Source organism: Mastomys coucha, unplaced genomic scaffold, assembly GCF_008632895.1.
Source record: "Mastomys coucha isolate ucsf_1 unplaced genomic scaffold, UCSF_Mcou_1 pScaffold22, whole genome shotgun sequence".
Classification (NCBI taxonomy): domain Eukaryota; kingdom Metazoa; phylum Chordata; class Mammalia; order Rodentia; family Muridae; genus Mastomys; species Mastomys coucha.
The window spans coordinates 130,439,957-130,455,383 of record NW_022196905.1 but is presented as its reverse complement, the minus strand read 5'-3'; the positions used below and the strand labels follow the sequence as shown (position 1 = coordinate 130,455,383).

Genomic DNA, 15,427 nt, shown 5'->3' with positions numbered 1-15,427 from the left:
CCAATTTAAAAAAAAAAACTAAGCGCTGGAATTTGAATAATAATCAATTCATTATATACTGAAAGAAAAGTTTGATATATTTTTTAAAAATGCTTTTGAAGTGGAAATTTTTCTAATTGTATCTGAAAATTTATGTCAACATGACCATCCACATTTTAAAACAAAAATAAAAAAAAAACAGTAATAATAATGTTTTTAAGATATCAACAAATACGCCAGGCGGTGGTGGTGCACGCCTTTAATCCCAGCGCTTGGGAGGCAGAGGCAGGCGGATTTCTGAGTTCGAGGCCAGCCTGGTCTACAGAGTGAGTTCCAGGACAGCCTGGGCTACACAGAGAAACCCTGTCTCGAAAAAAAAAACAAACAAAAAAAAAGATATCAACAAATAGAGGGCTGGAGAGATGGCTCAGCGGTTCAGAGCACTGGCTGCTCTTCCAGAGGTCTTGAGTTAAATTCCCAGCAACCACATGGTGGCTCACAACTATCTGCAATGGGATCTGATGCCCTCTTCTGATGTGTCTGAAGACAGCCAGAGTGTACTCATATAAGTAAAATAAGTATATCTTTTTTTAAAAAAGATATCAACAAATAGAAAAAAGTTATACAATAATGGGTGACTTTTTATTTTTAATAATGTGTGCCTTTCTTTGTGTGAATTGGCATACACCATTACATGGGCTGAAGAGTCCACAATGGCGTGCCAGAGCCCCTGGAGCTGAGTTACATGCAGTTGTAAGCTGCCTGATACGAGTGTTAGAAACCAAACTCGTCCTCTGGAAGAGCAATTTGTGTTCTTTATCACTGAGTCATTTTTCAAGCCCAAATTTTCTCATACACACACATACACACACACACACACATTCTTTCATTTGTGTGGGTGCCTGTATGAGTTTATGTGTACCATATGTGTGCAGTGCCCGTGGGGGTCAGAAGAGGCCCTCTTAGAACTAGAGTTACACACAATGCTGAGCTGTGTAATGTGAGTGTTGGAAACCAAACCCAGGACTTTTTAAGAGTAGCAAGTGCTCTTAGCCACCAACCCAAGCTCCTATCTCCGGGGGTGAATCTTCTATATATGCACAGTGCTTTTACAAATTTAATTAATTTATAAAAGGAAAGGTCAGTTTACCAGTCCCATCACTCAGGACATGTGGACAGAAAGGTATGTACTTTATGACCAGCCTTGGCTACCTGAGACCCTGTCCCAACAAACAAACAAACAAACAAACAAGCAATAGCAAAACCTCCTGAGAGGTGGCAGAGTCCAGTATTTGAGCATGCAAAGAGACAGCAATGAATACTTAATTTGATTTTATCTAGTGCTGGCAGAGTTTACACAAACACATATTGGTAGGAGTTTAAATTAGAAGATTTTTAATTGGGAAGATCCTTAATATCTAACACCCCCACCCCAAAAAAAATTGCATGTAGCCTATGACTACTGAAATTGGTCTGTTAGAATTTGTCTTAACTGATTCACTCTCCAAATTAGGCAAACCATAGTTAATGAAATGTTTAGCAGAAAGAAGCTAAGCAGTCTTAGATGGTTGGCTCCTGAGAATGAGAGGTACAGTATATTCTGGAGCAGAGCACCTCCAAGCACACTGAGAAAGGGAAGGCAAACTGAAGCACGCATGCAGATGGAAAAAGGGAGTCCTTCAGGGCTTCATGGCCTGTGACCCGTCACATGTGACGGAGGCAGAAGGATCTAGAGTTGAAAGCTAGCCTTGGCTACAGGAAGCCCCTGTCTCAACCCTCCCCTCCACAAAAGGGGAGAAAAGAAATTTACTGTGCATCATATCATGTTATATTTAATTTAATATACACATACTGTTACATGTTATTTTACTTTGCACTGTTAACATTACTGTGTACATGAATGTTACATGTTACTTGGTAGCACAGTATTTGTCAGTCTGGTGTGTATTACATATTTGCCTGCCTTGTGTGGCACATAGTAGTCCATGAGCCTGTAGTCACGTAGGTACACTATGTGCACTGCAGAACAGTTCAGAGGAGCGCTGAGGAGTGGAGAAAGTAAAAGGACAGTCTTCATACCCTCACTTAAGTTTGTTTTTAAAAACCATGGGAGCTACCTTTAATTCCAGCACTTGAGAGGCACAGGAATGTGAGTGAGTGAAAGGTCTACATAGGGAGTAGGTCGGTGGGGCTATTTAGAGAGATTCTGTTTCAAAAACAAAACAAACAAAATCTCTTGAGGATGAAAGAGGTGGCTTGGTTGGTAAAATGCTTGCTACACAAGCTTGAGTGCCCCTGTCAAAAGAGCTCTACACCTATCATTCCAGACCTGAGGCATGGAGACAGTTGGAGTGGTTGCTAAGACACTCTCCCTACCCAATCTAGCCAAATCAGTGAGCAGTGAGGGACACTGGCTCAAAAAATCAGGGAAAAGACAACTGAAGAAGACACAGATATTGGCCTCCAGCTTCCACTCCAGTGCACCTGTACTTTATGCACATGCGTACACAGACACACATAAGCATAGAATTTTTTAAATATTTATTTATATTTATTTAATTTATATGAGTACATCATTGCTTTCTTCAGACACATCAGAAGAGGGCATCAGATCCCATTACAGATGGTTGTGAACCACCACGTGGTTGCTGGGAATTGAACTCAGGACCTCTGGAAGAGCAGTCAGTGCTCTTAACTGCTGAGCCATCTCTCCAGCCTGAGCATACAATTTTTAAAGTGGAGTTTTCTTAAGATTTGTTTTTCATTTTAATTATGCATATGAATGTGTTTGTGTGGCTATGCCATATGTGCACATGTACCTATGGAGGCCAGAAGAGGGCACTGAACCCCTGGAGCTATTGCATCTGATGTAGGTACTGGAAAATGAACTCAGGTCCTCTGCAAGAGCAGTCAGTGCTTGTGACCCCTGAGCCATCTCTCCAGCCCAGCTCACATCCATCCCATTTTATAACAGATGGACATGAAAATATTAGCAATGCTTTTCTATAGGAGACAGAAAGTTGGCTGTTATTATTTTCTAAGCTGTCATTTCTCCCCTTTTTTACCCCCAGGTTTATTGTGTTGAGCATATGTTGTATTCATATGATATAAACATAATGAACTTAATTTTAGATTCCTGTTTTTTCTGCAGACACAGAGGAAAGAGGAAAGCATGTTATTTCTTGGCTGGGGACTGCATTTGGAGACCATGGGAATCGTAAACTGCTTTCAGATACTCAGAATCCCCCTCCCCCACCCACTGTAGTAGCATTTGCGTTCCACTTTAGAGGAAAGGACAGCTGTCACATCTGTTTAGGACATCCTTTATGCCAACAGATTCCTTTTCTGTGTCAGCAGAATGTAAATGTATCATTCTTCCCAACTTCAGAAAACAATGTGTATGATGATGCTGGTTTGTTTCTTTTTAATATCCGCCATCTCGGAACAAGTTCCATATAGGAGGACCTTCCATACCAATTGTCATACATGACAGATCCCAGGGGTTCACATCCCACGTTGTATAATACGCATTCACAACATTGAGGTGTAGAGATTCAAGCTGCACTGTGAGGCTGCCTCCAGCTGGGCCTTCCAGAGAAAAGAAGCATGCTGATCAGTGGGGCTGGGGCACACAGCCTATCTCAGCAGTCAAAACAAGATGACCAATTTGGCTTCATTGTCTCTCTCTTTTTTTTTTTTTTTTTTTAATTCTTTCCAGAAAGCTGCAAGAGACACAGATGTCCACCACCTCAAAGCTGGAGGAAGCTGAGCACAAACTCCAGACTCTGCAAACAGGTTCGATGCTCTCCATCCTATTTGAAGCTACATGGGAAGTGGGCGAGCATGGGCAGCCTGTTCCCAGCCCCTCTGCTACCTGTTGCTCCTCGGGATCCTGCAGTTAGGAGCCTTGAGCCCACAATTCAACCCTGTGTCCCAGGCTGCTCTACCTGGCTGCTTTAGTCACTGCACTGATTGCTAAATGTAGATGTGGGTGGCTCTCCTGCCCCAGCTATCCTTCCTGTTCTTTCCAACAAACACTTCTAAATCAACAGACTGTCAAGAACTGACATCTCATTTGGAACAGTAATGGGGGTGGGGGGACTTAGGTCTACCCGAAATGAAGTTACGAACTGCAGTAACAGAACCTTAAATTCTAAAAGATACCAAAAAAGGTTATACCAAAGTTTGCCTTTCTTTTTTTGTTTCCTAAAGGAAACAGCACAGCATCTTTAAATGTGGGGAGAAAAAGGAGACGACACCATGATCCAACTTAGAACACACATGTTAGAGGGACAAAAAATAGTCACAAGCAGTTTAACAGTCAAATGAGTAAATGTCCAAAAACTACAACCACCAAGCTATGTGGCTTAGCAGTGGAGAATCCCCCAGGGAGGTTCTAGGGTATGGCTCAGTGGTAAAGCCCCTGCCTAGAATCCCCCAGTGAGGGGCTGGGGGCGTGGCTCAGTGGTAGAGCCCCTGCCTAGAATCCCCCAGTGAGGGGCTGGGAGCGTGGCTCAGTGGTAGGGCACCTGCCTAGAATCCCCCAGTGAGGGGCTGGGGGCATGGCTCAGTGGTAGAGCCCCTGCCTAGAATCCCCCAGTGAGGGGCTGGGGCCATGGCTCAGTGGTAGAGCCCCTGCCTAGAATCCCCCAGTGAGGGGCTGGGGGCGTGGCTCAGTGGTAGGGCACCTGCCTAGCATGGGTAAAACCTTTCATTCAATCTTCACATTACACATTCATGCGTGTATACCCATATGTCTACACACTGCTCGCTATATAAATATAGAACTTACAAATTCCAGAAAATGAAAAGGCAGTCCAGTAGGAGAGTGTGGAAAGGAGAGGGCAGCTCACAGAAGCAATGTGCATCATATAGAGGAAGTGCTAATGGTTTTTAACAGTCAGAGATTTGCAGATAAACCATCAGTAAAAGGTGGTTTTGCCTATCACTGTCAGTTCTTGAAAAACAGGTCAGTCATGCCAGTCATTGCTGAGGGTATAGGAACATGATCACTGGCATTATGCACATGAGTGGGAATTGCCTCTCAAGGTTGGCTGTGCGGTATGTAGGGATAGGCATGTTCAGTTCTTTATCTAGGAGCTTTCCTTCTGAGTATCTTAAAAGTAAAACTAATTGTTCTGTGTCTTGACATAGAAAAACTTCTATTCTACAACACTAAGGGAAAAGGTGAACCTCAGAAAATATTCTTGTCATCACATGGAAATGGGTGGATGGATGGATGGATGGATGGATGGGTGGGTGGATGGATAGATGAATGGATGGGTGGGTGGGTGGGTGGATAGATGGATGGATGGGTGGGTGGGTGGATGGATGGATAGATGGATGGATAGGTGGGTGGGTAGGTGGGTGGGTGGGTGGGTGGGTGGATGGATGGATGGATGGATGGATGGATGGATGGATGGATAGGAACATGAGCATGCTGACAAAGACTGGGGCTGACCAGCCACTCAATGAGAGCTACCACACCTTGTTACCCAAGTGGCTGGGAACGCATCCTCCTGCTTCAGCCTTCTTGGTGCCAAGATGACAGACATGCACCATTCTCCCTGGCTCTTCAGTTCAGCCAGTAAATCAAGTTGACAGTCCATAGATGAGGTTTTCGCTCCACAGAGCATACTATTTTAAAATAAACTTTTGGGTTTTTCATGTGTGTGCATGTGTGTGTGTGTTTACATGAGTACAGGTGGCTACAGAGGTATCAGATCCCTTTAGAATGGAGTTATAGGCACTTGTGAATTGCTCAGCACAAGAGCTGGGAGCCAAACTTGGGTCCCCTGAAGGTCATGAGTTCAAATCCCAGCAACCACATGGTGGCTCACAACCACCCATAATGAGATCTGATGCTACAGTGTAGTTATAATAAAAGAAAGAAAGAAAGAAAAGAAAGAAAGAAAGAATAAATTTAAAAAAAAAAGAGTTTAACCTCTGAACCATCTCTCCAGCCCACAGTAAACTTTTTTCTAATGAGTGCAAGAATTTTAAAATAATGACTGAAAGTGTTCTAGGAACTGAGGTCACTCAGATCCATAAGGGTCTGAGTGCAACCTCCAGAGCCCATGTGAAAAGCCATGTGTGCTGTAGCATGCTTATAATCCCAGCACAGGATGATAGAGACAGGATGCTCCCTGGAGCTCACCTGCCTGCCAACCTGGCCCCTTAGGTGAGTTCCAGGCTAATGGGAGACCCTGCTTCAACAAAAAGCAGGGCGGACAGCACCTGAAGAACAACACTCAAGTTGTCTTTTGGACTCTACACACATGCACACACATATCTGCACACACAGCCTTTTGCGGTATTATACAGAAATGCGTAAACTAGTAGCAGAGCTATTTATAGTTGTGGTCAGTTACCATGTGCACGTTCTTACCTAGCTGCCAGCACACCAGCATTACCATAGGCTTGCAAGTTAGTGGGCAGCCATATTGCCTCTGGGTGGTAGGAATTTTTCAGCTCCATTGTAATCCTATGAGCCCTCCCTCATACACTTGGGTCTGTGATTAATGGAGACATGAAGTATGCAACTGTATCTGCAGTCGTATGCAGAAATGGCTTCTGATAATAAGACATTTAAAGCTGGAAGTCTAGGCAGCAAACCGTGGGCCATGGTTCTCTGGAGGAGGAGGCAGAGAGTGAGGGACCTTTTCTTCTCCATTCTTTGTGTGTCTTCCATCTTCGTGGACTTTTCTCCTTTTACTTTGAGCAGTTACTGTCCTGGCTGGGTTTGATGGCACATGCCTATAAATCCCATTACTGGGGAATTGTACCCAGGGAGATCCAGAATTCAAGGTCAGCCTGAGGTACATGAAACCCCATCTTTGAAAAAGCAACCTAAAGAGATGGGGAGATGGGGATATAGCTCAATCAGGAGAGCACTTATCCAACACTCAAAACCCCTGGATTTGAGCCCTAGCATCTCGAAAAGTAGGTGTTGGGGATTGGCACACAGCTGTAATCTGAGCACTAGATAATTAGAAGCCGATAGGTCAGAAGTTCAGTGTCATATTTGGCTATCTAATGGGTTCAAGGCTAGCCTGGGCTACATAGACCCTGTCTTAAAACAAACAAGATTGGTGTCTTATATCGTGGTTTCTGTCCTTGCCTTTTAGCCCTGGAAAAAACTCGAACAGAATTATTTGACCTGAAAACCAAATATGATGAAGAAACTACTGCAAAGTAAGTGTCTGTCTGACATCATCCTCTGTTTTTTTTTGTTTTTTTGTTTTTTGTTTTTTTTTGCATTTGGTCAACATGAGCCTGCTGTTATGTTACTAAGCCACAGAAGCTGGCTATGAGATGTTCAACCTTCTGTCATGCTGCCAAGATAGTGTCATCACAATAAGTCCCTTGCATCATATCCTTTCTCACTGAAAATTCTTTTCCTCACTACAGAGAAAACCAGTATGTGTATGTGTGTGTGTGTGTGTGTGCGTGTGTGTGTGTGTTACACAGAGAAGTCAGAGGACACCTTTAGGGCATCAGTCCTTCATGAGGCAGGGCCTCTCTTGTTTCTAACCTGCTGTATACTCTAGCCTAGATGGTCCGTTAACCTCTACGTGATCCTCCTGTTTCTATCTCTTGTCTCACTGTAGATGTGTGGGATTATAGATGTGACCACATGTGGCTTTTTGTTTTATATTATTTTATGGATTTAAGCGTTTTTAATGTGCATATATATATAAGTACATGCGTGTATGTGAGCACATCTCTCATGTATGCACCTAGGTATGAAGTCAGAGGCTGATGTCAGGTGTTTTCCTCAGTTGCTCGCTACCCTGCACGTTGAGTTGAGGGCTCTCACTTGAACCCAGAACTCACTGACACAGCCACTTGTTTTGGGGATATCCTATCTTTGCCTCCCACTGCTGGGTTCAGGCAGCCTACCATGCCAGTCCAGGATTCAGGTGGCTACTAGGGCTCCGAATCATGGTCCTCCTCCCTGCATGGCAAGTGTTTTGCCAACTGAGCTACATGCCCAGTCCTGCTTTCTGTGCTGTTTTGAGCAGGGGTCTCACTGAGCTACATTCAAGCATCTGCCCAAGTAGCTGGGCTGTAGCTGTGCTACCATACCTGGTGAGGCTGTGGGACTAGACAAATCTGTCTAGATGGAAGGGGTCTGTGAAAGAACCAGGCCACATCGGCCTCTTGGAAGACCTGCCATGGTTCTGAAATCTGTGCCCATGGGTACGGTGGGCTGATGAATATGGAAAGTTTGAACCTCAGCTAGCCTGGACTAAATTTTTTTTCTCTGATTAGAAAGGAGTGAGTAGGGCTAGGAAGATGGCTCAGACAGGGGAGTGCTTGCCTTACAATCGTGAAGACCTGGATAACAGCTGGGCTTGCTAACTGGGGAGGTAGAGACAAGCAGATCCCTGAGACTCCCTGGCCACCCAGCTTATATTATTAACTGATCCTCCTCAGGACCCAGTGAGAGAGAGGGAGGGAGGGAGAGGGAGAGAGAGTCAGAGACAGAGAGAGAGAACCCTGACTTCAAAAATCAAATGGTGCTGAGGAACGGTGCTCAGGCTTGACCTCTGACCTCCATACTCATATGCACATGCACAGACACCATACACCACAGAGAGAGAGAGACTGGGACTGTAGTTCGGTGGAGAAATGGCTTCCCTCACATCCATGGGGCCTGGATTCATCTGTATCATTACAGAAAACCAGGAAAGGGGGAGCAGAAGGGCTTCTGTTATCCCTGACGATGGAGGGGGCTGAGCCACATGACAGCCTGTCTCAAAAACACCAGTGAAACCAAGTGTGGTGGCACATTCCTGTAAACTCTCTTTTGGGGAGGCTAAAGCAAAAGGACTGGTTGCAAGTTCTAGACCAGTCTAAGCTATTTAGGAAGACCCTCTCTCTGTCTCCTCTGCATTCTCCTCCTCTTAGTTCTAGCCAGGACTGTCATCTCACTCTCTGCTTCAGGTGCAACTTCCTTGTGTTTTGTTAGACCAGACATATTTTTAGACCTATGGATGAGTTATGCTTGGGGAAAATCTGTTTTGGGATGGTCTTAAACATCTCTAAAAAAAACTCAGTAGAATGCTTCAACACGCGCTGACAGAGACCCTGGGAAGGGAGTGGGAGACAGAGAAGTACGTAGGCTTAGGAGAAAAGGCTGCTGGGAGAGTGAGCTCTCTGTTCCCCATACACACTGTGACCTCCAGGGCCTCTCTTGAACAGGGGCGTAAGAGCAGCTGCATTACTGAGAGGCTGTAGAGAGTGTTGGGAGTGTATGGAGAGCCGTCCCTGCAAGGACTGGGAGCGCTCACAGCAGAACCCCTGTGTACATTTCCTGGAGAGTGTTGGTCTGCAGTTTTGTTAATTTATAGGATACACACTGCTTGTCAGTTGTTCAGACCACCAACCATCCCCATTTAAAAAGAAGCCACACGGACTGGGGGATATAACTCAGCTGATAGGGTGCTTGCCCAGGATCCACAAGGCTCTGGGTTTGATCTTCAACACTACAAAAAAACAGGTGTGGCAGCATATGCCTCTAATCCCAGCACTTGGGAGGTGGAGGCCAAGAAGGGGAGCAGTTAAAGGTCATTTTCAGCTGTATCATTAGAGGCCAATCTGGGCTACCCAAGACCCTTGCGGGGGAGGGGAGTACAGGTCAAAGGCAACAAGGCCACTTGAAGCCCTCCACCCCCATCCGTAACTGCTGCTTTTGCAGTCATTTCAGCTGTGCGTCAGCTGGGACTGCTCGGCTGGCTGTGATAGGGACAGTGGCAGTAAAGTTTTCCATGTGTAGGCTTGAAGCAAAATGTAATTAGCCTTTATGCACAGAACAAGGCCCCATTGATGAGTACAGCTGGTCTTTGTTTGGTCCCATCGCTGAGAGTGGGAGGTAAAGTGTTCTTCTTCATGTTTATTAATGCAAGATTCCGTAGACAAATGGCAAGCACAGTTTAATATTTGTTGGAACACAGGGGGGTTTGCCAAACAATTGTTGTGTGAGTGGATTGCAGGCCCTCACATTATAACCATTGCTGGGTTAAATAAATGGATTATTTCTGCTTTTTTTTTTTTTTTTAAATGTACCTCCTCCTCAAAGGGTCACCCTGGAGTCCCATTCTCCCTGTGGCCCATGGCAAATACATATGTAGCACCTTAAGGACCTTAAAGTGACATCTTAGGAAGTCTGTCAGCATGGATTTTACTGTTCTCAGTGTTCCCTGGGGCTGCTTCAGCAGGCAATGGCCATCATCCTGAGAGGGGCCTGGCGGCTTACACTGCCGCCCACTTCTCTCCACCTCTGTTGCATAGTTGTGTGCTTTTAAAATACTGTGTGTGTGTGTGTGTGTGTGTGTGTGCTTGCACGTACACTGTATTGTGGTGCACATGTAGAGGTCAGAGGACAACTTGTAGGAACCACTTCTCTCCTCCTACCATGTGGAGCCCGGGGATGGATCTCAGGTCACCAGGCTTGGCAGAAAAGCACTTTTATCCACCGAGCTCTCTACCCAGCTCTGGGCTGCTTATTAAGTTTTCCCTCCACAATGGGCCCAGGGTGAAAGTGAGCCGTGGAACACCTTCCAGACCACCAGGTTGGAGTTCAGTGCAAAGCAAATTTAAATTGTGATGAAAGGCTATATCCCTTCTAGCTAAGGTAGAGACTGGAGGTGTGGCTTGGTTGCTGTAGTCCTTGCCTAGCTGGCATGTGTGAAGGAAGCCCTGGATTTAGTCATCAGCACTCAGGAGGTTAAGGCTGGGAGATCACAGGTTAAAAATAGTCTGGAACTACAAAGCAACTTCGAGGCCAGCCTGGGCTATGTAAAATCCTATGTCAGAAAACTAAAAAAATCAATCTCATAAGAAAAATGAGTATAGTGTGTGCCGATATATTCAAGGCGCTGGGTTCAGGGAGGAAAGAGAGAGGGGACTAAATCTTAAGGCAAACATAATCGTTCTGTATCTAAGGTTACTCTAAGTTACTCCCAACTTTCCTACCAGAAAATGTCACATTTCTTATACTTCTGCATGTTGTGTTCTTCACCTCTGCTTGTCTTTAAGAAAAGACATTATATATGCAAATGCTCTCCTAATACATTACAAAAGCAACATTGATGAAGAAGTTCTTGGGCTCATTTCCAAGTCTGTTCTTTGTACAGTGTGTGACAAGCGTGTATCACACCCTGCAGCATGCTCTGAAAAAGACAAGACTTCCTGTTAGTCAGTAGCTGATTGCTCAGAGAACCCAACTCTGATTTGCAGACGTGGGACCTCTGCTCCAGCAGAGGACAAGAAGGCAGGAATTGGAAGAGGAAGCCAGAGGCTCCTAGTATGACTGTCCCATGGGAAGTATGACTGGCATGCTGGTGAGCAGAGGTGCCAGCAGCCTGTGTACAGATGTTTCTAGACTATTACATGGTGGATTTTCAAATGTCACCACACTTGTTGTTTGTGGCAGTCTCTGAGAAAGCCTATACTATGTTAACTGCATGAATGAGGCATGACAGGCAGCGCCCAAGCTGGCTGCTGCCTCCTCCATTCAGCTCGAAGCAAAGTGCTGTTGCATGCCTAGTGCCCAAGGAGTCCAGTAAGGAGCATCAAATCCTCTGCAACTAGAGACACAAATGGTTGTTTGCTGCCATGTGTCTACTGGGAACTGAGTCTGGGTCCTCTGGAAGAGCGACCAGTGCTTTCTAACTGCTGAGCCACCTCTCCAGCAGCCATGCCTCCCTTGGCTTGCTTGCTTATCAGTGGTACTTTGAGACAGGGTCTCACTGCGTAGCCTTGACCAGCCTGGAACTCACTATGTAAACCAGGTCTTAAACTCATGAAGATCCACCTAACTTTGCCTCTGCCTTCTGAATGCTGGGATTAAAAACATAAACATACACTGCACATCCTGCCTTTGCAGGGGTGGGGAGGCATCTCATTCTGTAGCCCAGGCTGGCTCTGAACTTTATGTAGCCAAGGCTGGCTATGATCCTCCTTATACACATACCTCAGTAAATTTGGAAAGACCAAAGGGAGGTATCCTGAAACCTCAGCACACTCTCCCTGTCACTTTAAGAAGGTAATTGTTTTCCATCTTTCTTATGAGTCATCAGTTTCCAGTGTGAGTTGTTATAATTATCTTGGTTGGATTAATTTCCCTAAGAACAGAGAAGCAAATCCTGTCTGATTTTTGAGGATTTGGGCCTGAATAAAGAGTTAAGTGGGACCTGTCTTACCTTCAGAGGCATTAGTTAGTGCATTCGGTAGGATTCCATCCTTGTACAAGGGTTCTGCTTCACATGTAAAACTCAAGTGTTGGGGCGTCTCCAGTCTCCAGGGGTGGGACTAGAAAGAAGAGGTTGGCTTCTTGTGTCCAAACCCAGTAGACACTTGATTATTACTGTGTTTGTCTATATGTTTGTGTGTGTGTACAAGCCTGTACCTGTGTATAAAGATGCACATGTGTAGGCACATAGAGAGGTTTGAAAACAACCTGTCTGTCTTTCTTCAGGTGACCACCTCACACACACACTCCTTTTTTTCAGACAAAGCCTTTTAATACACTGGAGCTCACCAAGTGAGCTGGACTATATGGACTACAGCATGAGCCTCTGTCTGCTCCCCAGTGCTAGGAATTCAAGCGCACACTGCCAGGCCCAGCTTTTTCTTCTCATGGCTTCTGGGCATTTTACTTGGTCCTTATATTGGAACAGCAAGCTCTTTACCAACTGAAGTATCCCCCCCAGCTCTTGAACTATCTACATTTTTTAAAAATATTTTCTTTATTTTCATGTCATATGATTTCTCCTTTCCCAGTTTCCCCTCCAAAACAAAAAACAAAAAAAAAAAAACAAAAACAAAACACAAGAACAAGAACAAACCCCTGTTCCTTCCCCCTGCTCGCCACCCCACCCTCTCCCTCTTCCTGGCCCTGGTATTCCCCTATACTGGGGCACAGAGCCTTCACAGGGCCAAGGGCCTCTCCTCCCATTGATGACTGACTTGGCCATCCTCTACTATACACATGCTGCTGGAGCCATTAGTCCCACCATGTGTACTCTGTGGTTGGTGGTTGAGTCCCTGGGAGCTCTGAGGGTACTAGTTAGTTCATATTGTTGTTCGTCCTAAGGGGCTGCAAGTCCTTCAGCTCCTTGGGTCCTTTCTCTAACTCCTTCATTGGGGACCCTGTACTCAGTTCAATGGATGGCTGTGAGCTTCTACTTCTGTATTAGTCGAGTACTGTCAGAGCCTCTCAGGAGAGAGCTATATCAGGCTGGAGTGCCCTTCCTTCACTCTCTGCTCCATAGTTAGTCTCTGCAACTCCTTTCATGGGTATTTTGTTCCCCCTTTAAAGAAGGAATGAAGTGTCCACATTTTGGTCTTCCTTCTTTTTGAGTTTCTTGTGGTTTGTGGATTGTACTTTGAATATTCCGAACTTCTGGGCTAATAACCACTTATCAGAGAGTGCATACCATATGTGTTCTCTTGTGATTGGGTTACCTCACTCAGGATAATATTCTCCAGATCCATCAATTTCCCTAAGAATTTCATAAATTCATTGTTTTTAATAGCTGAGTAGTACTCCATTATGTAGATGTACCCCAATTTCTGTATCTATTTCTCTGTTGAGGGACATCTGGGTTGTTTCCAGTTTCTGGCTATTATAAATAAAGCTGCTGTGAACATAGTGGAGCATGTGTCCTTATTACATGTTGGAGCATCTTCTGGGTATATGCCCAGGAGTGGTATAACTGGGTCCTCTGGTAGTACTATGTCCAATTTCTGTAGGAACCGCCAAGATGATTTCCAGAGTGGTTGTACCAGCTTGCAGTTCCACCAGCAATGAAGGAGTGTTCCTCTTTCTCCACAACCTCTCCAGCATCTGCTGTCACCTGAGTTTTTTATCCTAGCCAATCTGACCCGTGTGAGGTGGAATCTCACGGTTGTTTTGATTTGCATTTCCCTGATGACTAAGGATGTTGAACATTTCTTTAGGTGCTTCTCAGCCACCCCGTATTCATCAGTTGAGAATTCTTTGTTTAGCTCTGTACCCCATTTTTAATAGGGTTATTTGGTTCTCTGGAGTCTAACTTCTTGAGTTCTTTGTATATATTGGATATTAGCCCTCTATCAGATATAGGATTGGTAAAGATCTTTTCCCAATTTGTTGGTTGCCGTTTTGTCCTATTGACAGTGTCTTTTTCCTTACAGAAGCTTTGCAACTTTATGAGCTCCCATTTGTCAATTCTTGATCTTAGAGCATAAGCTACTAGTGTTCTGTTCAGGGAATTTTCCCCTGTGCCTATGTGCTTGAGGCTCTTCCCCACTTTCTTTTCTATTGAACTATCTACATTTTGAAATTTGAATTAGTTGCCATTTCGGTGCTGGTACTATGGGGACCAGAAGTTTCATGGTCAAACTATTCCACAGCTGTTAGTACCTTAATAAACATGTCCCTTTATTAAGGTGCCAGGTTGTGAGCACCTTTAATCTCAGCACTCCCGAGACAGAAGCTAATGGGTCTCTGTGAGTTCAAGGTCAACTTGGTCTACATAGGAGTTCCATGATGGTGTCACCCCTGTGCAGGTAGTTAGTTGTACAAGAAACCAAGCTAATAAGCAAGCCAGTAAGCAGTATTCCTTAGTGGTTCCTGCCTTGAGAGTCTGCCCTGACTTCCCTTCAGAATGGACTATCAGCTGTGAAATGAAATAAGCCCTTTCCTTGCCAAGTTGCTCTTGGTCACAGTAACAGAGAAGCAAGCTAATATTTTCAGTAACCCCACAGTCACTATAATTTAGTGTAGAAATGCTGTATTTGTGCAGGCCCCGTGTTTTTAAAGTGTAAACAATTCATCCAGTGTATGGGCTCTTGCTGGTTTACTGTGACTGATTCTGCAGGGGCAGGAATGTGCAGAAGACCCAGTATTCAGTGTTCAGGTGAGCTCCAGATACATCTGTCTTGGAGAATTCAGGTCTTCTGGGCTGGTTACATTAAATCAAGAGAGATACTGGACAGTTGGACACCACCAAGGACAAGAAGGGCCTTCATTCTAAGCTAGCTTGTAAAAAACTTTGTAGGTGCATGCAGGTATATTCGTGCATGCTTGTGGAGGCATAAGACTATCTCAGTTGCTCAGAAATCATCCACATTGGTTTTTGAGACAGGGTCTCTACGTGGCCTGGAGCTCCTCAGTAAGCCTTAGGAACCCACTGTCTACATCGCCCCCTCACTTAAGAAACTTTTAGGAAGCAGAATGAAATGTTTCCTATAGGAAAGCCAGAGCAGAGCCAGATAATTGAGCTCATTGTTTTCCTTCACGGCTTGTTTGCCCTTTCATTCTCTTCCTAAGGTGCTAGATGTTGAGGAATGTCTCCATTTGCCAGAAAGACAGTGGGGTGTCTCATATTTCCCCCGCCAGACCGCCAGTTCTGAAGCGAGCCTGCAGAATGAATTTTTAATGTTGAACGTTATGGCA

The 15,427-nt window shown here is 44.9% G+C and overlaps 1 protein-coding gene across 5 annotated transcripts in view; it reads left to right on the top strand.

The window, feature by feature from the left end:
- Cux1 (cut like homeobox 1) overlaps positions 1-15,427 on the top strand; it is a 327,459-nt gene that overhangs the window by 202,839 nt on the left and 109,193 nt on the right. For all 5 annotated transcript variants that reach the window (XM_031338271.1, XM_031338273.1, XM_031338270.1 and 2 more), the window contains exons 7-8: positions 3,698-3,774; positions 7,107-7,173. In XM_031338271.1, the coding sequence (XP_031194131.1) occupies positions 3,698-3,774; positions 7,107-7,173 (144 nt within the window). The remainder of the gene's footprint in view (positions 1-3,697; positions 3,775-7,106; positions 7,174-15,427) is intronic.